General features: G+C 33.6%; 1 protein-coding gene across 10 annotated transcripts in view; it reads right to left on the bottom strand.

Annotated features, from left to right (window-relative positions):
* Positions 1–1,681: 1,681 nt before the first annotated feature.
* LOC149807832 (focal adhesion kinase 1-like) overlaps positions 1,682–26,078 on the bottom strand; it is a 242,187-nt gene continuing 217,790 nt past the window's right edge. For 9 of the 10 annotated variants that reach the window (XM_089971208.1, XM_089971144.1, XM_089971216.1 and 6 more), the window contains 6 exons: positions 25,502–25,636; positions 22,968–23,094; positions 17,913–17,962; positions 17,378–17,527; positions 15,812–15,892; positions 1,682–11,257 (listed from right to left, as the gene is read on the bottom strand). In XM_089971208.1, the coding sequence (XP_089827334.1) occupies positions 11,045–11,257; positions 15,812–15,892; positions 17,378–17,527; positions 17,913–17,962; positions 22,968–23,094; positions 25,502–25,636 (756 nt within the window). In that variant the 3' untranslated portion in view covers positions 1,682–11,044. The remainder of the gene's footprint in view (positions 11,258–15,811; positions 15,893–17,377; positions 17,528–17,912; positions 17,963–22,967; positions 23,095–25,501; positions 25,637–26,078) is intronic. The other variant, XM_089971153.1, reaches the window with a different exon arrangement.

Below are 26,078 nucleotides of genomic sequence, written 5' to 3'. Positions count from 1 at the left end.
CAGTTACATATACATTAGGAATAAATGTGTGCAGTCAGCAGGGATCCCTGGTTTTGTCAATGATCTTGGAAACCACTGAGATGTCCACCAATCATAGCCATGGGGGCTCAGTGGTTAAGGAATTGGACCCATGATAAAGAGGGTAAAGATTCAATTTCCATCATCAAATCAGACCATTTCCATCATCAAATCAGACCATTTCCATTATCAAATCAGACCATTTCCATTATCAAATCAGACCATTTCCATCATCAAATCAGACCATTTCCATTATCAAATTTGTCAGAATATCTTTTAATGCAAATGATCTATTTGCACTTAGTAATAAAATTTGTATTTATTGGAGAAAAGCATGTAATTTCTTTAATAAAAAACTAAAACACAAAATGCAAATTTGAAATAATTTGTGACTAACAGTAATGAATATATAATATTATAAAACAATGCATATATATATATAACATTAAAAACACTGAATTATTCAAGCATTTTAATATGGCAACATCATTTGAAAGTGTTTAATGGCTTGATTAATTTATTTGTATGGCAGTGAGAGTAAAGTTTATTAATGAAGAGCACAATACAAAAACATCATTTGCATAATTGCACACTGTCCATTCTCTTCCAAACTAATCTTATCCATAATATATATACTTTCTGTTACTTATTATATATCAATTTCATATTTTTAATTTAGTTAAATTGGATTAAATTTAATCCCCAGGATTAAGATCATGCTATTTACTAAAATGGGTGCATTTGGTCATTTCTAAACAGTTTCCAAATTTGTCTGTAAGGGATAGAACTCCCAAACCTGTGATTTGCAATAGTTCTCATTATTGGTTATTTCCCTTGTTGTACTATGCAAACTGGCTTATACAAGATGTTTGAAAAATGTCTAGACGATTTTATACTTTCAGTAATAGTGTCCATATTTAATAGTAGATTGGCATTATTGGAACAAATCTGAATGACCATTATGCCAAGATGCTTTCTATTAAATTTGGTGAAATTATGTTTTTGAGGTTATTGTTGAGGGTTTTTCTATTTTTAGTAACAGTGGCCATATTTGATCAGATTGGCATAATTTGTATAAATCTGAAAGCCATCAATGACAGGATGCTTTCTGTCAAATATGGTAAAATTCTGTTTAGTGATTTTTGTTTTAGAAGTCCTTTTAAAGTTTTTGTTTTTTAGTATCAACCTCTTAACCAACAGAAATCCAGCAAAGATGTTTTCTTTCAAATTAGGTCAACTACTTTTAATCAGTTTTCAAGAAGTTGTTTAAAGGTTTTTCTATTTTTAGTAAGAGTGGCCATAATTCATGATGAATTTGTATCATTTGAAAAAATATAAAAAGAACATCATATGAGGATGCTTTTTGTCAATTTTTTGGAGGTTTGTGAGAAGATGTTGTAAATAGTGATTGTGAATGGACAACATATGGCTGATGAAAGGTCATATTATAAACTGGCATCATCTTACACCATTTAATTGGTGTGAAAATCTAATAAGGTCACATACATATGCACAGAAACATGCCTACCAAATTTTGTTATCAAGTGATTTTGCAGAAATGTGCCAAGGGGCTAGGTGGGATGGCTTGAGAGATGTAAAGATATGAATGAAGGGGACCAACTAATGATGCCCCCATTGCATTCCATAAAAAATAAAGTTAAAGTCAGTATTTATCAGCTTTATTTATGTATAATGCAAATATACATGTACAAGGATTTCAAGTCATAGCACAAGCAAATTAACAATTATTTCAAAATACTTCCATTTACACAGACTTAAGATACTTTGTAGCTTGGAAAATAAAGTATCCATGTGTACACATATACACGCTTAAGATGAATATCCCTTAACGACATATGAGCAAAAATATAAAACATTGGTCAACCGAGTTGCATTGAAGAAATACAGTATACTAGGTTCATTTACATTTCTTCTCTGCTGTGAACGCAATGCACAAAATGAAACATTTGACATGGGAACAAAGTTAATAAAAATAATGTACAGTTTTTATGTACCAGTTGCAAAACGTGCAATGAAAATAATAATGTAAGTGGTAAAAAGACTTGACCTAGAAAAGACTTGACAAAGAACATCTTGCTCCATCCCTACTTTATTGCCACTGAATGCTCTTATTATCTTTTCCCCAAACAAAATGTATGACGGCTTAAACATAGTATTTTCATCCTTTCTGAACAGTTTTTATCAACTTTATGTATGCAATCATCAATATTCTCACCATAAACTCACTGGAAGCCACAAGAATTCTATGTATTTGTATCCCAGTCACAAATATATTATTTCTCTTTGCAGGTTTGTAGACTGATTGCTAATAAACCAGTTTATCTCATTGTAAAAGTAGGAAGAATAGGTTTATACTTTGATATGTGTCACCAGCTTTCGTTAGCAAACTATTTTTGAAGTTATCATATTTGGAAAAACAACACATTACAACAATGAAAATTGTTAATATTTTCTTAAACATAAATGAGTATTTGTTTCTTTATATTTTAATGTGTTCATAGGTTAGTAATACATTTTGAACATTCTTAATTTTGACCTCTCTACACTTGCTTCTCCTTATTTTACAAACCATTTGCTCTATTCTGGAGAGAGGTCACTTCATCTGAAAATTTGACTCCAGTGTGGCATATAATCCCATCTCATAATTGCCTTTGTTTCGACATACTGCTGAACATTATGGTTTGTTCTGCTTTTTTATATATATATATAGAATGCATCACATGAAGGTTATTTAGCAAGATACCTGGAGTAAAGTGTTTGCCCAGGGTCACACAATGTTAACTGACCTGGGCCGCTCCAATAGCAGGATGAAACCAGACCCTTTCAGTTGTGTGTCTGGCATGCTAAGGACTGGAAATACTTTGTGAAATAGTAGATAAATATTCCATGTAACAATTTTTACCATATTACCAATATCTGACTGTACCAGAAACCAATCATACTTGACTGTAACTCTAAATCCTACTATTCAATTCTTATTCGATATACATTAAATGTCTTACTCCAAATAATCTTTGGAAACTGTTCTTTCACTTTTATAATAATACAATTTCAACATGGCGTATTTTATAGGCCATATAAAAAGACAGGACCAAAATAATTCAAACTTGAGTGTAATCTAGGATGATACAGCTTACCTGATTTTGTACTAGGTCTCCAGTAGCCATTGTAAAAATTGTGCAGCAAACAAATTAAAACAAAAGTGACCATGTTCCCTATTCTAACCAAAGAATTTCTTTGTAATTTTTTTATCTATGCATAATAACATTTAGTCACTTCAAGGTAAGGATTTTAATGTGTGATTGACACTATATGGCCTTCATTGTGTTAACATAGTGCGAAAACACCTACCTATCCACCCACCTGCCAACCTACCTACCTGCTGTGACAGGGCATAAAATATATACAACAGATGAAAAGAACATTCTTTTCCTTCGCATTTTGTCAAAATTCTTTGTCCTTAAAATCTACTCAACAAGTGGTTATCACTGTCCACTCCTGGAAGCCAAATTTTACAGGGTGAAGGTCACAGACTTTGAGTAACCTTGGAGTGAAAGCCAGCAGTACACAGTTTATGCACCAATAATGACCTTGAATTTTTGACCTCCCATGAAAAGCATGCTGCATGTCTACACATTCGTATGTACAGTATACTGTTAATGGGTGAGAATAATATATCACAAAGGCCAACAGGGTGGGCTGGTACTGTATATAGTAAATTAATATATAAAAGAACACAGTAACTCAAATGTTCAGGTACACTGCTATGGGAAAAAAGACATTTGACTTGCATGAGCTAAAAGAAGCAATTTTATATGGCATTTATATAGATACCAGCATACAGATATAATTGGGTGATGACACTGTAATTATATTATTACATAAAAAAAACTGACTAGACTAGATGCAATGAGCACTGAATTTTCATGCCCAAGAGGCATTGCTTGTAGTGCCATTAAATGGAGTCTGCCATCTGATAATTGTCAGAATTATCCTGACCTACTAACTTAGCAGGAGTGGCGAGGTGAAAATGGTCTGAAAATTAAAATTTTGGTACTTTATCCATCTCCAAACTTGGCCACTTACATAAGATTTCACTTGCAAAAACAATGATTTGGACTTTTCCTGGTTAGTTGAGCTTGGTAATTGTCATCTCCTATTTATATATTTGGCTGCAACCATGTTGTCATAATGTGGTAATTTCACTGTGAAAAGTGAGTGTAGTACCCCTATACTATCCAGGCACCAAAATGTATTTGTAATAATGAACATAATCATCTCCAGATGTAATGTAACATGTTACAATGACCTTTTATTTCAAGGATGTAGGGATGCAAAAAACCTAGTTTGATGATTTTTTTCATGAACAGTGCATGAGATTGAACCCAAGTCAATGAACCAGTCAGTGACCTAAATTTATCATGAGTATAGCATTCATGAAGATGCATTCCTTCACAAACTTCATGAATCTATGGACAATGGGTTTTGCACCATATGTATGTATGTATACACACACACACACACACACACACAGATATATATATATATATATATATATATATATATATATATATATATATATATATATATGGTCATTAGCTAAATGCAAAACCTTATGCTTGACCCAATTCAGTCAAATGTGAAATGTAGGTCACAGTGTCCTTTTGAGGTAAAGGTGTGGTACTAACAGAGACATGCAATCATCTCATGAAGAGTTTGATAAATAAGCTTGAAACAAATTTAACCAAAAATGGTGAAGCATAAAATTTGTAAAGAGGTTGTAGAAATCATCACAAAACATTTCAATACCATGTTTCATGATTCCAAGTATAACAATATTAAAGAGTGTGCAAAAGACCTGAGCTACATGCAAAAACTTAACCAAGAATTTACAACTAATGTACATGTACAAAGTCTGCCTCTTCCTTGGGGGTAGGGGGTGGGTTGCTATGAAACCTGCTCCAAACTGTTGCATGGCTGACATTTAGTGATTAAGAGTCTCCTGTGTATTCACTTCTTCTGTGTGGATAGTGATGCTGGTGGAAGTATAATAACTTACCTCCACATTGTAGGGGTAAGCTAAAAGTTATGATTCTTCTATCAAAAAAATCTTGTTGAAAATATATGAAACACACAGTTCCCATTATAATGAAATTAATTACCACAGCAAGTTCATGTTTATACTTCTTCTGAAAGCATTAAAATCATTTCACTGAAATATTATTTTTTACTATCAGAAAAACTTGCATACATTACCATGATCTCATGATCTCTCTCTTGCTCTCTCTTTCATCTGTACTAAAAATGTACATTGTGGTCTCATTCAAAAAATGGCTATTATTTTCAAAATAATCAATGCATGGCAAGTAAACAAAAGGGAGATTTAGTACCACAAATGTGGATATATTCAATAAATGACTGATAAATATTGGAGCTTACAAAGCAAAGAAAAACACATGTAATTAGTACCATAAATTAGGAAATATCATAGATAAAATTATATGAAGACAAATGGTGATGAGTTAGTGCTGAGCTTTCTGGATGTCTTAAACCTTTTCTTATGAATTTTATTGTTTCTAAGACCAAGTACTTTTAAAATAAAAATACTCAACAATGGTAGTACCATTTTACAAATCCAGCAAAATAATTGTTGGTTTTATTGTCTATTATACAAAAGCCTGCAAATGAATGGCTTGAAAAAAGAAATGTGTTCACGAAACACATCTGCTGAAACCACAGTACGTGAAATAACCTAAATGAACACCTTAACCAGGTTTGACACAGAGAGAGATCAGCTAAGGTAACCCTTTATACCCTATCACTGATGATGTGGTGCATTAAAAAAAAGAACAAAAAATATGCTCACAGAAATGCTCTATTACCCCATCTTGTATGATTCTGCAGTTAGACAATGATTGAGAAACTAATCCAAATACAAATCATCATAATTTAAGCATCATAATTATATGGATAGATGGATGGATAAGACTGCATGCCAACTTCCACAGTCTTGGCATGGCATAAAAAAACAGAGAAAAAGAATCCCACAAATGTTGGCAATTATTTATTTATAATTTAGCACAAAAGACTTGAAGAATTTAAGCCATATGCCCAAAGTCATCAAATAATTATTGGCTCAACAATTCTAGGACATGGGGATGGGATGGGATGGGATGGGGTGGGATTGGTGAGAACATGCATACTAAAAATAAGACCTCTGGGGACAGAGAAACAGATTCATCCAAAATGTTCTTCATTCTTTCTACAATAATTATATCACTTAAATAAGTTCTGAAATCTCACTTTGAGTTAATATTACTAATTCTTAAGGGAACCATGGTGACTCAGTAGTTAACTTGCTGGACTCATGACCGATAGGGTGAGGGTTCACATCCCACCATCAGTCCAGCGTCCTGGGTCAGCTGAGTACTTTACTCCAATTGAATTGATACTAAATAACCTAACTGTGTTGCTGTGCCATAAAGCACCAACCCAAACCAAAACTAATTTGTACAGGATGAACTAAAATGACAGTTTCATGCAATTTAATTGGGAAAACTATGAAAAGAAATTAAGTGCTGACTTAAATATGATTAATGAGAGTAATGTACACTATATAGGATTTTAATACCTACGTATAAATATTTTTTTAACAAAAAGCCCCAAATGTACAACAAACTATACAGGCAGAATGTATACAACTGTTTACTTTATTGACTAAATAAAATAAGACAGAAAATAAATACACAATCTTATAAGCTTAATTAATAGTGCTCATTGCCAATAACTTATGTCCATTCATTAATTTTAATCAACTAACAAATCTGTGGACTTTGTGGATGCTATAAAAGTGAATATAAAGACCTCATTGAAAAATGATACCTATGTAGCAATGAACGGCCCCTTTCCCAATTCACAAATTCAAGCGAGAATGACAAAGCCATTTAATTCCTTAACCAGAAAATCCAATAGCCACAAAAAATAAAGGAAATTACATTTTTACAAAGTGCTGGAAACATTAATAGCCTGGCAGATTGAAGTGATGCTATTATACATATGATCACACAGAAGAATATGATACTGCTATTGATGGTCCTTGACTACTATTGATCGTCCTTGACTGCTATTGATGGTCCATGACTGCTGTTGATGGTCCATGACTGCTATTGATGGTCCTTTTTAAAGACTGTTCTAATATTCTGTATAATATTATTCATCTTTATTTCTCCATATGTCACTACAGAGTTTACATTAACACTGAATATTTGAAGCATCTTCAGCAATAACCAAGGGAGATAAACTATTAAGGGCCTAAAAAGTTACCTAAATTTTAGTTGTCTCCCTAGACAAAACTGGCTTGAGTAGTGGATGTATAATTTGTTAATCATTTTTAGTAACACCATACAAATGTTACTATTATTAATAATGCAAATGACAAAAGAGAATGGACACCATGCCACAGAAACTGAATGTATACAATCCCTCCAAGCCAAAAATAAGTGAACATATGTATTTCTTGCCTGCTTCCTTTGCAAGATAGGGCTGTAATAAACTTCTGGTAAATAAAGTCATTTAGGCCAGAAATATTGTGAATGATGAACATAACTTGATATGTAAAATCAAAGAAATTTAAATAACTAATGTACTGAGAAGTTAACTGCATATTCATATTAAATTCTCTACATGCAGTAATTATAATGTATATCCAACTGCAAGTGTCATAGACCTAGATCTGCCATCAGATGAAATGCTGGCAGATTAGGGTCTATGTTCAGAAGTCTGCATAATTTCATGTCTAAAGTACTGACCTTTTACTTGACAATGAATGCTGCAGTTTACAGTTAGGTGTGCATTATCAATTGTTATGGTACATATAAATGGTTAACAATACTATAATTTCACAAAACTTTGAAAACAGTTAACATTTAAAGTGGAAAACTAAATCCAGAATTATTTCCACAAAGTGTCCATTAGCTTCAGAAAAACTCCACTAAATAAAGAACAAATAATAAAATTAAAAAAATTAAAAAATCAGACTTTGGCTTGTACTGAATGATATAATTTATAATCCTGTTAGGAAATAACATCCTGCTGAATGTTCCAAAATAAAATGATAAGAAATGAAAATCTGGTTAATGTAGAACTGCGGTTAACAAAAGATTCAGTAAATTATGCAAATCTACTTAAGTTACCAGCCAATAAAAATGTAGTATGCAAATCTACTTAAGTTTCCAGCCAATAGAAATGAAACTCACTAGAAGCGTTAATACTGTTATTTGCAACTTTAGCATACAGCACATGATATCGAGAATAATATTATTTGTTGTACACAATGCTGTTAACAGCTGTAACTTTGTCAGCACTGCTAGTTTTTCATGACATTTAGTCTGGATATTTTCTTTTTAAATTTATTTAAAGCAAGTAATAGCATAAAATGAAACTTTCTGTGTACAATTGTATTTATCCATATACTACTTGCAACAAATTCAAACACTGTAGAACCAAATCTGCCATTGCATTCTTCTCTGGCAGATCAGGGTCTGCACTGTCCACAGTCTAAGAATGCAGTTTTTTTTATTAAAATACTGGATTTTTAAAGTTAAGAAAATCTTGAATAAAAGAAGCTCTAAATAATGCTGCATTTTAACAACACAATGCAGTATGCCTGATTTTAACAAGACAATGCAGTGTGCCTCACTTTAACAACACAATGCAGTGTACCTCATTTTAACAACACAAAGCAGCATGCCTCATTTTAACAACACAATGCAGTGTGCCTCATTTAAACAACACAATGCAGTGTACCTCATTGTAACAACACAATGCAGTGTGTCTCATTTTAACAACACAATGCAGTGAACCTCATTTTAACAACACAATGCAGTGAACCTCATTTTAACAACACAAAGCAGCATGCCTCATTTTAACAACACAATGCAGTGTACCTCATTTTAACAACACAAAGCAGTGTGCCTCATTTTAACAACACTGCAGTGTCTCATTTTAACAACACAATGCAGAGTGCCTCACTTTAACAACACAATGCAGTGTGCCTCATTTTAACAACACAATGCAGTGTGCCTCATTTTAACAACACAATGCAGTGTGCCTCATTTTAACAACACAATGCAGTGTGCCTCACTTTAACAACACAATGCAGTGTGCCTCATTTTAACAACACAATGCAGTGTGCCTCATTTTAACAACACAATGCAGAGTGCCTCACTTTAACAACACAATGCAGTGTGCCTCATTTTAACAACACAATGCAGTGTGCCTCACTTTAACAACACAATGCAGTGTGCCTCATTTTAACAACACAATGCAGTGTGCCTCAATTTAACAACACTGCAGTGCCTCATTTTAACAAAACAAAGCAGTGTACCTCATTTTAACAACACAAAGCAGTGTACCTCATTTTAACAACACTGTAGTGTCTCATTTTAACAACACAATGCAGTGTGCCTCACTTTTAACAACACAAAGCAGTGTGCCTCATTTTAACAACAGCAAGCAGTGTACCTCATAAGAAAAAATGCTTAGTCAGTGATACACATTAGAAGTGTAGTTTTGCATTTAAGTAAAGTTTTCTAAATTGACTGTTTTAACTTTTTCTACATTATAAGCAATAGTAAAAGTTTGCCAAGACTTGAAGTGTAAACACTGTATAGTTGATCCAATGATGGACTATCCCAATGAAATTGTGACAAGCTTCTAGAATAGCTAACACATCATGTATGTAGAAAATCAAGTACACTTACCAACCACATTCATGAAAATCAAAGTACTAAGAATACCCATGGCTTGGAGGCATGAAGTAACTCTAACTGACACAAGAGCAGATACAAGAACACAAATCCATAGATATTGCTATACATACATGGTCCCATTTACTATTGCACACATACCTCTCTGAATAATCCATTCATTTTTTTGAAACATTGGTTCTTTATGTCATCTGAGAATTTACATTAACATTTGAAATATTATCTGTGAAATTATTGTGATTACCTTTTAAATGCATTTTTAAATATGTCTTAAGTTATCAGTGGAACAAAATTCAAAGGGAGATAACTACTGTTAGGTCTGACCATTAATCTAATTTAAGCTGCTTTTCATGACTCAATGTTAATTGGAAGGCATGTAGATATATTATTTGTTGCTAATTTTAGTGAGATCAAAGTCTGTTACTAGTTTTAGTAATACAAACTATATTTGGTAACATAAAATGGACAACATTCTGTAGTTTTTTAAGAAGAGAATTTTTAACCCCCAAAACTTTGCCTTAGGGTATTTTTAAATGTTATACATGAAGAGTTTTTATTCAGCTAAGATTCATACAAAAATCTAACATTTAAGAAGAAAAATATAGAATCAGAAGATAAACATGTAACAATTATATTTTTGGTTCTATATACTTAGTACTAGATAACTGTTATCACAAATCTTTACATGATAGGAATATGCTTTACATGTACCCCGGGATTATCTTGGGATGATACATGATTACAGACTTTTGTCAGTAAAAAAAACCCAACCTTCCCACAAAGTTTTATCTTCCTTTAAAATAACTTCAACATAATTTATGTAACCTCAAAGATTATTCTTTGTTTTCCTTTATGCATAAAATGACATTAATTAACACTATATATTATGGATCGTTGCAGAAAGGTTGGAATATTATGATTTATTCATTTGGAAGAAATATAAAACTGGTTGGTTGAAGGTATGTTTCCAAGAATTAAAAGAATGGGGTGGGGTGGAGCACACATTTTGAAGACTCTGTAACCCACCAAATTTCAACTTGACTTATGAAAATAAAACTTACAACATCATGATTTTAATATCCCCACCATTTATATTTAACAGCCCTACATGACATGGTTCCTTACTGAATCGACTCTCTCTCTCTCTCTCTCTCTCTCTCTATCTCTCTCTCAATTCCACAGTAATATCACAAACAATCATAAAACAAAAAAAAATGTTACAACATTAGTATCAGAGATCATCTGATCTGACCAGTCTGCATTGATTTAAGCCGGACACTGTCTACAACATCGAGAAGGTTTTTTGAGTCGACAGCCAGAATGTGGGCTGCCTTGAGCATGCCTTTTCGATATTCCCCATCCATCGCTGTATTGCTGTAATGCTGAGCCAGCTTCATGGCACTGATAAGTGATGCCATGTCTGTGCTGAGGACTTTCTGGGACATCTCCACCTACAGATACAAACAAGAAAATTCAGTAAAGTTTTGTCTCCCACCTACCATGGTAGGCTCACAAAAGTTCAAAATAGTGAAATCTATGATCTCTCAGACACAGCTTAAGTTACTTTAACATATATTGCCCTATCTGACAATGCATCAGAGAAAAAGTGCAAAAAAGGGATTTTACAAAATTGTGACCTTCACCCTGAAGATAAAAACCACTGACTGATATATGAAATACCAACGTGACCTTCACCTGAAAGACAAAACCTAGACTATGATCCATGAAATGCCATTGTGACCTTCACCTTAAAATCAAAACCTTGCCTGTGTTACATGAAGCATAAGAATACCATATAACTCAAACAGCTTGAATGATATAAAACAGAAACAAAGCCTGTAAACACACTGTGTACCAAGTCTCATCATATAACTCAAACAGTTTGAATGATATGAAACAGAAACAAAGCCAATAAATAATACCATGATTTAATGCCACTGTTCAGCACAAGACAGGCTATACATGGCGGCCAGAATAAATGGTGGAGGAAGAACCCAGGAAAACCCCGGAAAGAACCACCAACTCACAAGAAGCTACTGGCAAGCTTTCTCACATACCCACACACATAGGCCAAGCCCGAGACTCAAATCCACATAGACAGAGGTGAGGTGGCACTGATCAGTAATGGTGAGTGCTTATAGACCAGTCTACCACTTGTAGACCAGTCTACCCCAAGTTACGAGTGAATGTAGTAAAATGCTAGGGTGATATATGTGTGTGTGTGTGTGTGTGTCTATATATATATATATATATATATATATATATATATATATATATATACATATACATATACATACACACACACACACACATATACATACACACACTATGTGTGTGTGTGTGTGATTAGGATTTTTAACCTAACTTTAACAATTTTTCAGTCATATCGCTACAATGTCTGCAGTGTGGCAGTTCATAGTGATGTCTAGCACTGGAGCATCATGCCGCAGACATGTAGCATTGATGCCCCACCCAGTCAAATTATCCTGATATCAGACCGACCAGTCCTAACACTACTAACACTAAACTCTTAATGCTGAGCGCCTAGTGAGGCAGCTGTTAGTTCCATTGTTGTAAATCTTTGGTATGACTCATCTGGGGTTCGAACCCATGACATCCTGCTTCCAAGGCGGATGCTCTAACCACTAGGCCACCAGAGCGGTATCACTAAGTTATGAGTGAATGTAGTAAAATGCTAGTGATGATATATATACACATAAAGTTATGAGTGAATGTAGTAAAATGCTAGGGTAGTATATATATATATATATATATATATATATATATATATATATATATATATATATATATATATATATATATAGCAAAATGCAAATGATGATATTTACACACTAAGTTGCAATCATCAATCTCAGAGAGCTTTAAAGTTAAAATGTGGAAGGGAAATTGTGATGGAAAATGTACACTACTGCTCTATGACCTTCACCCTGAAAATGGCACCCTCAATGTGGTATATGACACACCTCTTTGTGATGATGTACATGTATAATCCCCTAATCTCAAACAGTTTTAAAAGATACAGCAGAAGGGAAAGTGTGATGAAACTAACCTATTGAGCTGTCAAGATTGGACACTCAGAGTGGTACATGACACACCTTCTGGTGATGCTGTACAAAAAATACCAAATTTTATCCCTAATCCCAAAAGCCTTTCATGTTATAGGCAGAAGGGAGGGTGACAGACTTTTTCTTCAAAAATGTTGAAGGACAATAAAACAAATCATAGGAAAATTGTGTATGTGTGTGTGTGTGTGTGTGTGTGTAAGCATTTTTTATTTTTCTCATAGCTTTAAAAAGTTTTCAGTCATATTGCTATGATGTCTGCAGTGTCCAGTTTATAATGATGTCTATCACTGTGGCATCATGCCACAGAAGTAGCAATGATGCCCCACCCAGTCATATTATCCTGACATCAGGCCGTCCAGTCCTAACACTAACATCTTGATGCTGAGTGCCTAGCGAGGCAACTGTTAGTACCATTTTTATAAGTGTTTGGTATGACTTGGCCACGGTTCAAAACCTGCAGCCTCCCACATCCAATGTGGACACTCAAACCACTAGTCCATCAGTGCAGTAGGAAAATTGGAAGAGTTGTTGGGGGAAAAAAACAATAAGGGTTGAATAACTTAAGAAGTTTTCCTGGATTTCATTAAAAAATAAACCGAATCAAGACCCTTCCTTATTTTTGGCAATACAGAAGAAGCATATTTCCAAAATTTGACATTAATATCTCTCTTCCCAAATTCATCCATTTTGGGGCAAAATAAGATTCTGATATTTGTGTGCACATCTATCAGCCATCTTTGATTGTAACTCATTGTCGTTATCCCCATGTGCCATGCTTACACATCATATGGTTGTATCCTACTTCCAATCTCTGTACTGATGACATCATTTAAAATACAACAAAGTGGGTGGTCTTACAGAAAAGTAGATAGATGTAGTTCAAATAATGTAGATTTTCTACTCACATTACAAAAGCAGCAGGAAAAACCTAACTTTGGAGACCACATTTTTTAAGAAATGGAGTTTGTGTCTGGATTTTAGACTTTCTGGCCTGAGATCTAAAGCTGACCAGTCTGACATGCATATGGACAGGTGAACCTCTCCAAAAAGTAGGATAAGTTTGAGATTTGGAGTAACACATGGCCAGGACACGAAAATCATGGGTCAAATATGCAACAAAATAAGTCCAATTTGTACCCTTCTTAACATGCATTAGCATAATAGCCAATCAGAAACTTAGCCAATCAGAAACTTCTTTCATACACTTAGGTATCCGGCTAAATAAAAATCTCTCAGAAGCAGATGTATTTGGATGCATTCAGAAATCATTGCAAAACTGCATTTCCTATCCCCATTTCAGGCAAAAATGAAAAGACGCTCCCAGGGTTAAGGAGTTAAAGTTTCAATTCTTACAACACAATAAGCAGAGCTGCATGATGTCACACACAAAATAAATTACAGCTCAGTCACATCAAATGGTCACAGGTTTGGTACCTAACCAGATTGTCCCAGGTTGGTCACCCTGATGTGTCCAATTTCCATGGCATAATACAGAAATAATGTGTTGAAAATGGTGTTAAAAAGCAAGCAAACAACCAACGTGTCACAATTAGTTACAGAAATAAAGTATCTCAGTATTAAAGAAAATGACAAAATACACTTATTCAAGAAATAAATGCATCACCCTTTAAAATGTAAACTATTCAATCCTAGTTTACAGTCAACAACAGTATACAAAAAATGTACTCTCATTTGCAAGTATGACAGATCATTTTCATAGTTCCAAGAAGTTCGCAAATGTTACTCTTAGAGTAAGGCAGGTCATAATATTACTTTTATAACACGGATTCACCCAATGTGGGTATGTGAGAAAGCTTGCCAGTAGCTTCTCGTGGGTCGGTGGTTCTTTCCAGGGTTTTCTCTGGTTCTTCCTCCACCATTAATACTGGCAGCTATGTATAGCCTATCGTGTGCTGAAAAATGGCGTTCAACCCTACAACAACAACTTTTATAACATATTGTTAGGACTTTATGCCCATAATCTAAGTAACAGAAGCAAAACCAATAAGTTTTTAAAATTTAACAATTTAATTATCAAAGTTGAAGAATACAGTTTTATCAATATATATAAAAAAAATGCTAAAATGTTCTAAACAATTCCAAATGAATCAAATGTTCTGAATGAATTCCAGACCCTTGAATGTAGCAACAGTTCTGATATATCACAATGGCATTGTACAGAACCCCTCTGAATAAATTCACAACAGTCCCAGAATATTTTAGTCCAATCAGGACTTTGTAATTCCAATGAATAAGCCAAACAAATATTTTCTCTCAAATTATATCTAAACCCAACATTAAACACATCTTCAGACTGATCTTAAAACAAGAACATAGGAAATAAGAATCTAAAATAGTAATGAAATAATTGCTTAGTTTTCTCCTTATATACATCTCCGAGCTTCTATTACAACTGTATATCACAATATATCCCATGTAACAGACCTTACTACTCAATCTATTTCACAATACGTACTAACGTAACCCATGTCGTAAAATAACCCACCTGATCAACCCATCAATTCACCTAAGCACACTAGCTAATGAGAAATTACTAAAAAATTGTTAACATATTCAATATATAGGTTGAATTTAACCTGTAAACACCTTTTTATAGCATAATATCTTTAAAATAAAATCTTTAACAAAAATTAGATGCATTATATCTTGTTTATAGAAGACCACTATAATTTAGAGTCAAGAACAAAAGTTACACACAATATAGATAGACATGTACCAGATGTTGTGCAAAAATATCAATACATAATAATATTCATTTAAAAAAAAATTGATTTATTTTTTTTCTACTGTAGAAGGGAGAGGCAGTAAATGATAAATGTAATGCATAAGATATTTTAGTATTACATATAGTATGAAAGGATGAAATGACAGAAAGTGAAACAGACTGACAGAATTTACCTCATTTTGCTGGCCAGATGGAAATTGTTTTGTTATTTCATCTACATTGGCAAGTAATGCCCGGAGGTCCAGCCCAATTTTCTATAAAAAAAAATGGTAACATATAAACTTGCAGCTGCATAATCTTTGTTATTGAATTCAAGAAGCAAAATTTGCTGAGAGTCATACCTCATGAAATATGCATGCCTAATTATAACACCCAACATCTTAGCTAAGACTATGCTGTATGCTATGCAACTGATATAAAGTCAAGTCCTGCCCCACCTATTAATTACCCCACCTATTAATTAATTATCCCACCTATTAATTATCCTAAATATTAATTACCCCACCTATTAATTATCTCAATTAATTATCTCACCTATTTAGTATCCCATCTGTCAATTATCCCACCTATTAATTATCCCACCTATTAGTTACCCCACCTATTAATTACCCCACATATTAATTATCCCACCTATTAATTACCCCACATATTAATTATAACACCTATTAGTTACCCCACCTATTAATTATCCCACCTATTAATTAGCCCAATTATTAATTATCTCACCTATTTAGTATCCCATCTATCAATTATCCCACCTATTAATTACCCCACCTATTAATTATCCCAACCCAATAACTTAAAAGTCTTAATCAGCAGCAACTCTTTCTGTAAACTGATCCATGTTGTTTGCTTGCCTGACAAACTGGTGACAAGTCTTGTATGACATCAACAAACACAAGTACAGTACCTAATGTGTGCCCCTCCACACTGATAAACTGCAAAACTAATTTTAATGCCACCAAAAAAAAGCTTGATTCATATACACATGCATATAAATATTTATACCAAGTTTCATTTGTCTGGGTCAGGTCATTTATGAGCAATCGTACTGAAAGAGATTTCACCTGAAAAAGGTCAGTGGAACAGATGCACAAGACTGATAAAGAATGCAAATAATCTTGAAATTGGCTAAAAAATCTAATCAGTCATCTACATATGTATTAGAACAAGCCTACCAAATGTCTGTATGAAGTAGCTTACACAAAACTCTGCAGAAGGGCTGCAGTCACTTCAATGTACTGCATATACTCATGTACAAGTCAAATTCAACAGCAAACTGATTAGACCCTAAGATCTGGGTATATGAAGTTTTCTTGGAGTAATCAGCATAACAAATAACATAAACCCTGATCCGCAAGAGCATTATGTGAGTGCAGACCAGGGTCTATGTTTTTTTTAAAAAAGTTTAAGTATTTCATTACAAGTCATACCTAGGTCATTTAGGTATTTCATTACAAGTCATACCTAGATCATTTAGGTATTTCATTAAAAGTCATACCTAGGTCATTTAGGTATTTCATTACAAGTCATACCTAGGTCATTTAGGTATTTCATTACAAGTCATACCTAGGTCATTTAGATATTTCATTACAAGTCATACCTAGGTCATTTAGGTATTTCATTACAAGTCATACCTAGATCATTTAGGTATTTCATTACAAGTCGTACCTAGGTCATTTAGATATTTCATTACAAGTCATACCTAGGTCATTTAGGTATTTCATTACAAGTCATACCCTCACTAATTCCACATAATCATCAGGTCGTGCTGTAGCAGCTTCCTTTGAAAAGGTCATCACAGATCTGACAACTTTGGTGGTGCTCTCATAAACTTTGTCATTGGTTCTGTCTAATGTTCCACCCTGTGGTGTTGGATTCTCATTCTGCTGAACAAACAAATTTCTGAACTATAGCAATGCACTTGCTGTAAAGGGAAAGCAAGGTGAACACCAAGAAAAGGAATACAAGCAAAATATGGAGGATTTACAAGAAGGAAAATATGAAAATAAAGGAAAGGGAGGGGAAAATCACTGAAAGAAAGTTATAAAACTACCTGCAATAATTCAGTTGAATTATTCATTTACTTTAGTAATTATATATTTACTGTAAAGGAATAAAACAATGAGGATTAATGTCATTTTGAACAGTAGCTCTAAACATTCCATATGCTGAAGCAAAAAACCTGAGATCTCTAAAATAATACAATAACCACAATAAATATAAATATTTCTTTTAAAAGGTCCATATGGTAAGGTAACCCCGTATACGAACCTGCCTAGAGGTGGGTCCTTCTGGCTCACTAGTGCTACTGCTTCTACTACCTGTAAAACAGAAATCTAGCTTTAAGTCAGGTGGAAAACAATATCGATAATGAATATAAAAAATTCTACACAATCTATGGCTTGTCACTTTGCCTGCATAATGTCAGTGACATGAGTTGAAAAATGAACCAGTATTGAGAATACAGAAGAACCTGTCTTGTGAGATGGGGCTGTGACAGCCAACAACCATGGTCTCTCATGGCAGATGTAATTTCGCTCATTAAGTTTAAAAAAGGTTGAAAAAGCATACATTAAAAACAAAAAATTAATACTCCTAGGCCAACAGAAAAATATGATATATATATCAAATATACATGGAAAAAGATGACAAATGGCAAATATACAACATCTATTTGAATAATTTGTACAATGTTTTAAAAATCACAATTTCAGTTTCAAATAAGCTCAGGTAGGTCCATAATATGAAATTAAGCAAGTGGGCATCGATGGAGGTATGACCTCATTTATTTAATGCTTTTATTGGGTATATTAGGTTTTCTAAATGAATGGGTTGAATCATTCTAATAGTGCATAGATTCATTCATTAGTTTTAAGTAAACATCATGTGATCTGACTGCCAGTCACAGCTGTGTTTTTTTTTTTTTAAGGCCAAGCTGACCTAATTTCTGTTTAGCTAGTGACAAGCAACTGACATTGCTTACTGGTTCAATGTGCAATGTAAATGAGTCATTGAACCTCTTTCTGATTCTAATACTATGTCTTAACATTCTATATAAGATAATTATTCCACAGAATTGGGCATTCTTAGCAGTACCACCATTCTCGTAAGTTACTCAAATATATTGAGAGGCATTCATTTATTTAATAATTTTTTGGAATTACAGTACTTGAATGTGAAATATTCAGACTAATTAGAATAATAACTGTCACATGATTATTGTGAATTCATTTAAAGACATTATCTTGCTCATGATGTTTCGAATGATATCAATATATTTGTTAGAAGTTAAGAAATTGGAAAGGAAGCTTAATCACATTTTGATTTAAAAAATTAACACATGGAAATCTCTTCAATCTTGAAAATAAAATTGAGAAATTTCTTAAATTTGAGGACATCCACGAAACCTCCTCAAAGATGACTCACAAATGAAAAATTCACTTTCTTACTGCATTTTAACTAAAAATGCCTGCTGAATGTTCTGTGAAAAATTAATTGCTATCAATCAAGCAATAAAACAGATATCCAAAGTCTCAAATTGAGGAAGATATTTTGAGATGTTTTGTGAAACTGGGGTCTCTACTTAAACAACAAGTGATTCCTTCATCAGTAGTTGTATGTATGTATGTATGTATGTATGTATGCATGTATGTGTCTGTCTGTCTGTATGTATGTATGTGTGTGTGTGTTTGTGTGTGTGTCTGTATGTCTGTATGTATGTATGTGTGTGTGTGTCTGTATGTCTGTCTGTCTGTATGTATGTATTTATGTATGTATGCATTTTAACAGCACAGTGGCACAGTACTGGCTATGTAGTGCTGAATGGTAAAAACTGCCAAAACAAACTTTATGGATGATAAAGCCTTCCAAACAAATGTAAATATGAAGTGCTACAAGATAAAAGCTAAGGTAATGGAGCTGAATTTTTTCCAAAGGTATATAAAATAAAATTCTTAAAATATAGAGTCCAAATTTGTTATACAAAATTAATTATTTTAAAAAGTCCAAGATTTTCTCTGGTGGTAAAGCTTATTTATAATTTAAATCATATCCAAAAACATTGGTCTCACCAGGTTAAAAAAGTCACCTGAATTAAAATAACTTTGACTTTATCTCAAAAAGAAATCAAGTGTATGGATGCATGCAAATAGAAGGGCAATGCATATGTCTATTTCTAATTATGTCTCAAACATGACAGTGCTCCTTTTATTGGTTTGGAATTACTGATGATGTAATTATGTTTCAAACATGACAGTGCTCTCTTGACTGGTTTGGAATTATTGATGTTGTTGTTGTTGTTGGGTTTAACGCCATTTTTCAGCACAAGATAGGCTATACATGACGGCCAGTATTACTGGTGGAGGAAGAACCCGGGGAAACCCTGGAAAGAACCTCCAATCCACGAGAAGCTACTGGCAAGCTTTCTCACATACCCACATTGGCCGAACCCGAGACTCGAACCCATGCAGACAGAGGTGAGATGGCAGTGATGGAATTATTGAGGATGTAATTAAGTTCCAAACAGGGGCCCAGAGTGGCTGTGTGGTCTAAAGCGCTCTCCATTACGGATCACTGCCATCTCACCTCTGTCTGCTGAAAAATGGCGTTAAACCCTACAATAACAACAACAACAAGTTCCAAACACGTCAGTATTCCTCTGACTGGTTTGGAATTATTGAGGATGTAATTATGTTCCACACATGACAGTGTTCACTTGACTGGTTTTGAATTAATGATGGAACAACTATGGTCAAAACAACAAAAGCAGAAATGCTCCCAGGATATTATCATATCATTAATTCCCACCCACCCCATGTCACAAAAATAAGAAGGGAGGGGGGGTAGAACAAAAATGAGGGGAGCAGGAAATGGCAATAGTTAAATATTTACATAACATTTCAATATCCATCTCTGTTCCTTCCTGCTCCACTCACCAAGACCCCTACTGAAATAAAAAATCTTTAAAAAAAGATACTGCCTGTAGTTGTATAAGTATTAATCTGTTAACTGTTTCTTCACTTAATCTGCTCCATATCTGTGTATGAATATTATTCTGTACTGAGAACCCCCTTTCATAGTCTGCTGTTTTAAGGGGCATATACATAGCTAGCTTAGCCAGCTGGAACAAGTTTGAAAACTCTTCTTTATGGATGTACAATTTTCCACAGCATTCACAGGTATTATCTTTTGGATACTTCTGTGCTAAAATAAGATTTTTCACTAACATAAGGTCCATCCAAGTTTCACTTTCTTGAATTAATACTTTACTGACAACTATGAAGGATTTACTGCGCCATCATGCAGAATTAAGATTTTAAGTCCATTAATGCCATATTGTACTTGTTCAAACAGAGGTATTTCGATCAAATAAATATCTCAACTTCTTAATTTCATTATTAGATTTGTCATAACCATTATGCTAGGTCTATACAGTTTTGTAGCACATGATAGCACAAGGGCTAAATTGTTTAAAAAAAATAAAAGTGCACTTCACTTTTAAATTGTCTGCATTTTAATTTGGCTTCTTTGCCTTTTCTACTTTTCAAAATACTGCTGAAATGAGAGGTAATGCCATCTGCTTTTGTCTGACTAATATTTGACACCATTTTGGGGTTAAAAATCACTCAATGGTATCTCCCATTAACACTTTACCAGCTCCAATAATTTAATATACTTCCTAATTTTAAAAATAAATTGCCTTCATCCGTTATTTGCCAAACGAAATCATAATCTAATGATGAACCATGCAGTGAATTGGCCAATTTGGGTCTTATAGATAGCCCATATTGTAAACACACATTTGTAAAACTTCCCTGATGCAAGGTTCAAACTGTGACAATCCTTGGTACTGGGCCCAATGTGCCCATCAAACCTGGTTTAACAACCATTCATGTCAAGCTGAAGAAAACAGATAAGCAAACAGTTAAAATAAACACAGCGACAAACGCTACAATATCAGACCTGCCAACCCTGAAGAGTCCATCTCAGTAAGGCAGCTGATTTTTTTCCGTAAGATCGACCAGTTTTCAGTAAGGTGTAACAAAATATCAATAACTGCTATTGGAAAACATAACTACAAGTTTGACGCATCAATGTTAAACTTTATTTTCAACTGAAAAGTTTGTAAAGTACGCACAGACTTTATTTATCACGAGTACAAATGCACAAACTTTAATTCCTAACCCTATGCAATTCAATGGCTTATTGCTATTTGCTATCTCTCAACTTGACATATTTTTTGGAAAGTCTGTTTCCATTTTACATGAAGATGGCAATCATATCTCCAGCCGCGAGACATACTCAAATTAGCACATGATGTCCAAAAAACATAATTGTGTCCTTTCCAGCTTTTATTCACAAGAATCTGAATACTCCTTTTTATTCTTTTGTGTTGATTATTAACACTTTTTTAGAACCTTATTTTCCCTTTCTTCTTAAACATGCATCACTATCTGGATGCCATTTAAAAAAATCTACAACAGTTTCATCAAGCAGATGCTTTGCATGAATAAATAGGTGGAATTTAAAGCATCTGTAAAGTTAGTCTGGTTCCCTGACTTATTACACTAATCCTAACATGAAATCCGGATGCATATTAAATATGGATGAATCAATTATCCAGATTTATCTGCAACTATCATTTTTCCATAGTTTCTGCTTGTATGCCATAAGTCCATATTTTATGCGTAATTTTTGTAAGACTTATGGCAAAATCGTAAGAGTTGGCCGGTCTGCAATATTCAAGCTTTTGTTGCAACAAGCACTTAAAGGGTGAATGTCTGAATAAAACTGTATACTGCAAAGAGTACATTTTCATAGGCATGACCGGAAACTAATTTGTGGGAGTTCTCACACATCACTGCTTTCCAACTGCAAGAATTTGTATGAAGTTCTGTGTGAATCATGCGATTGTGCACCCTGGGAGCAATCTCTGACAGTATTCCTTTGATAGGTTTTGAATTACTGATGAAGTAGAAAGAAAAAAATTCAAATTCAAACCAACAAACTTACTAAGATTTTCATATGATATTGCTTCACTGACCAGTGGATGACAGGGAAGCATTTAATTAAAAAGCAATGCTTTATTGTGAATAAGACAAGCATCCAGATAATTTTAACACAAGAAAATAACAACAACCCAAAATGATTTTCAAGTGACCTTAACTATTTGAGTCATTAACAAGCTTTTACTATCAATCTTGAATGGTAATGGTAGATTGGGGAGAAGATGATGATGATAAAGAAGAGAAAAAATGAAGAAAAAGAAAATTAAAAAAGGATGATGATGATGATGATGATTATGATGATGAAAAAGAAGAAACCTACTTGTGCTTGAGTGTTGCGATATATTTCTAGTGATAGTAGGTCGCGTTTCCACTTGCACTGAAGGCACTGGTGGTGAATTCTCTTTAAAAGCAGTGTTTCCATTGGCTAACTTTCTTGGTTCATGATTCTGAAAAATATAATGTAAGAAAAACATATATGTAAGAATTTTCCTTCCTCAATCATTCACAAGACTAAATGAACAAGTGATTTCACTGAAAGAATTGGGTTTCAATTAAAGGATGATCTGGATTCAATTAATGGATGATCTGGAATATCAAACCATCACATTTTAGTTGGTTTATCAATGGCATGACAATACTGGTGCAATGAAAAAAAACATGAAACTCTGAAATATATTTTTAGTTTCTAATTATTACATTATAATTTGACAAAATTTGATCATTTCCACTATACTGCATTTTGGCTTAAACTAGGTTCTCATTATGCTGTGGTCAGTTGATATATACAGACATATATTCTTTGGCTATGTTCAATGCATGGTTCCCATGCTTTTCTAAAGATAAATTTACAGGTCATTTCCAGGGTTTTTCCAGGATGAAATTACTTTTTTCAAGGTTCACATATGACCATTACTGAACGGAATTAAAGAACATTTTAGATAATAGAACATGCATTTTCTAAATCTAAAGATGTTTCTTTCAAGACTCACCAAAAATACCCATGTCAGAAAAAATGATTATATAACAAGTTTGATTATATTCCTATAAATTGGCATGTAAAGTCTTTTCAATGTAGAAAATTTAAACTTATGTTATACCAACTCATACCTGCGTGAAATCAATAGGAAAATGATTTATTTTCTCAGAAACGGCAAGTATTATAATTGTTATGTTGCTAATCTACTGAGAGACAAAATGAAAAGACGGTATAGATGAAACCTGACCCAGTACTCGCCATTTGCATTACTAGTCACATGACTTCACAATTTTCAAATGACATCGGAAGTCCAATACTCATGTAATATTAACAACAAACGCTTTATAATGTTGTTGTACAGAAATTCAATTATATTATATGAAAGTGTGATACATTTAAAAAAAACTAGCAATCTGGCCAGTCTGATTTATCAAACAGAGAGCACATGTGAAGGTGGTAGTCATGTGATACAACAAAACTCCAGAAGTTGCTCTCAGAATATACAAATAGAATCATGTGTTCTTTCGTTTTTGTATTTTTATTACAACCAATATACGACATTCATTTAATACTTTTTTTATTTTTTTCTGTTCATCTGAAATGTGGGTTGTTAGATTTGTGTAGATTTGTGTACTCATGCGACTAGCAATGCAAATTGCGAGTACCTGGTAACATTTCATCAATGATATAGTTTTATCTTGTCTTTCAGCAGATTAAAGACATAATGATTTTAATACAATTTCTGAGAAAATAAGTAATTTTCATATCGATTTCATGTATGTATCACTCGATCTAACAACGCTTATAGTTTGCTAGGCCATTCAGTAAGCGGCTACGCTTTCCCATCACCACGTTGGCCTCATGTGATGTTAGGCTGTTTTTCATACCTTCCCTGTATGGAAAGATAAAGATATCAAGCTAATATTGAAAATAAAAGTCTACTAGACAAATCTAATCCACTGGGCATTTGGATTGACTCGGCATATATGTTTATTAAAAGCAAACAAATGATCCATACTGCACCCTCCGATAAATTTAAGTCATGATCAGTTTAGCTACAATGCAATTACTTGATTGTTTCAGGCATCAAGTGGTGGCATAAAATTCCTGGGTTTTTCCTGACTTGCATCAATATTTCCGGAATTCAAGGACTCATCATGGTTGGGAATTTTTTTTATCATTTCTCCCAACTTTTTCCCAATTCGCGGTAACATGGGAACCGTGTCAATGAGACTTCCAAGCTTGAGGTATAGGACTTTCAAATTTCCAACAAAGGAAGTGGAGGTCTTCCAAAAATGAAACATTAATGCTATCCCTGGAAGAATGAGTACAAAAAAATGTTGCAATATTTTACACCATGATGCTATAAAAACAGTGCAACTTTTACTACCATGAAAAGAACTGGACAACAACTGTGAACTGTTTACCCCAAAATTAAATGTATGATTTTTTTCAAATTTGGGGATAGCTCTATTTTTTAAATTAATTTTGTTTGTAGTTGTCAATTTTGATTAAAAAAGTCCATTTTTCTAATTTGCCACTAGTCACCCAGCATAGATACTCACCACATTTTGGTTATTTGCCATTAGTCACCCTGCATAGATACTCACCACATTTTTTTTATTTGTCTTTAGCCACAAGGCATAAATACTCACATTTTTCTCATTTGCCATTAGCCACAAAGCATAAATACTCGCCACATTTTTTTCATTTGTCATTAGCCACAAAGCATAAATACTCACCACATTTTTTTCATTTGCCACTAGTCACCCTACATAGATACTCACCACATTTTTCTCATTTGCCATTAGCCACAAAGCATAAATACTCACCACATTTTTCTCATTTGCCACTAGTCACCCAGTATAAATACTAACCACATTTTTCTCATTTGCCATTAGCCACCTGGCATCCTCTTCAGACTCTTTCTGTTGTTGCCGAAGCCGCTTTTCAATGGTCTCCTCATCCAAGTCATCATTACTTAAAAAGAGTCGCTCACCAACAAAGTCCACCTGCCAAGAATATAAAAGTACTATGGAATGCTTTATTTTCTCTTCCAAATTAAGCAATGACCTATATTATATAACTTTCAATTTAAAAAAATCTAATAAAAAACTCTTAACAAGAAAAATTATGTCTGTGATTTGTAGTTGCATTTTCCACCACTAATTCTTTATGTTTAGTGACTATAAACAAATATTCTGCACTTGGTAGATTTCAAAATTGAAATTAAATGAAAGAGAGGACTTAATGATTTGGACTCAAAGTTAAAAAGGGTTAGCAAGTGTGTTTTAGAGTTACTGAAAGTATTGGGGAAATATAAACATTGACAGAGTTGCTGGAAGGGTTAAGGAAAAAAATATAAACACTGACAGAGTCACTGAAAGGGTTGGAGAAATATAAACAAATAAAAAAGAATTCCATAAAACCCAAATTATTTAAGCTTGATTGCCA

Source organism: Sinohyriopsis cumingii, chromosome 1, assembly GCF_028554795.1.
Source record: "Sinohyriopsis cumingii isolate HCF-2022 chromosome 1, ASM2855479v2, whole genome shotgun sequence".
In the NCBI taxonomy this organism is placed as follows: Eukaryota; Metazoa; Mollusca; class Bivalvia; order Unionida; family Unionidae; genus Sinohyriopsis; species Sinohyriopsis cumingii.
The sequence above is the reverse complement of the archived record's forward strand: the minus strand, read 5'-3'. Positions and strand labels throughout refer to the sequence as shown.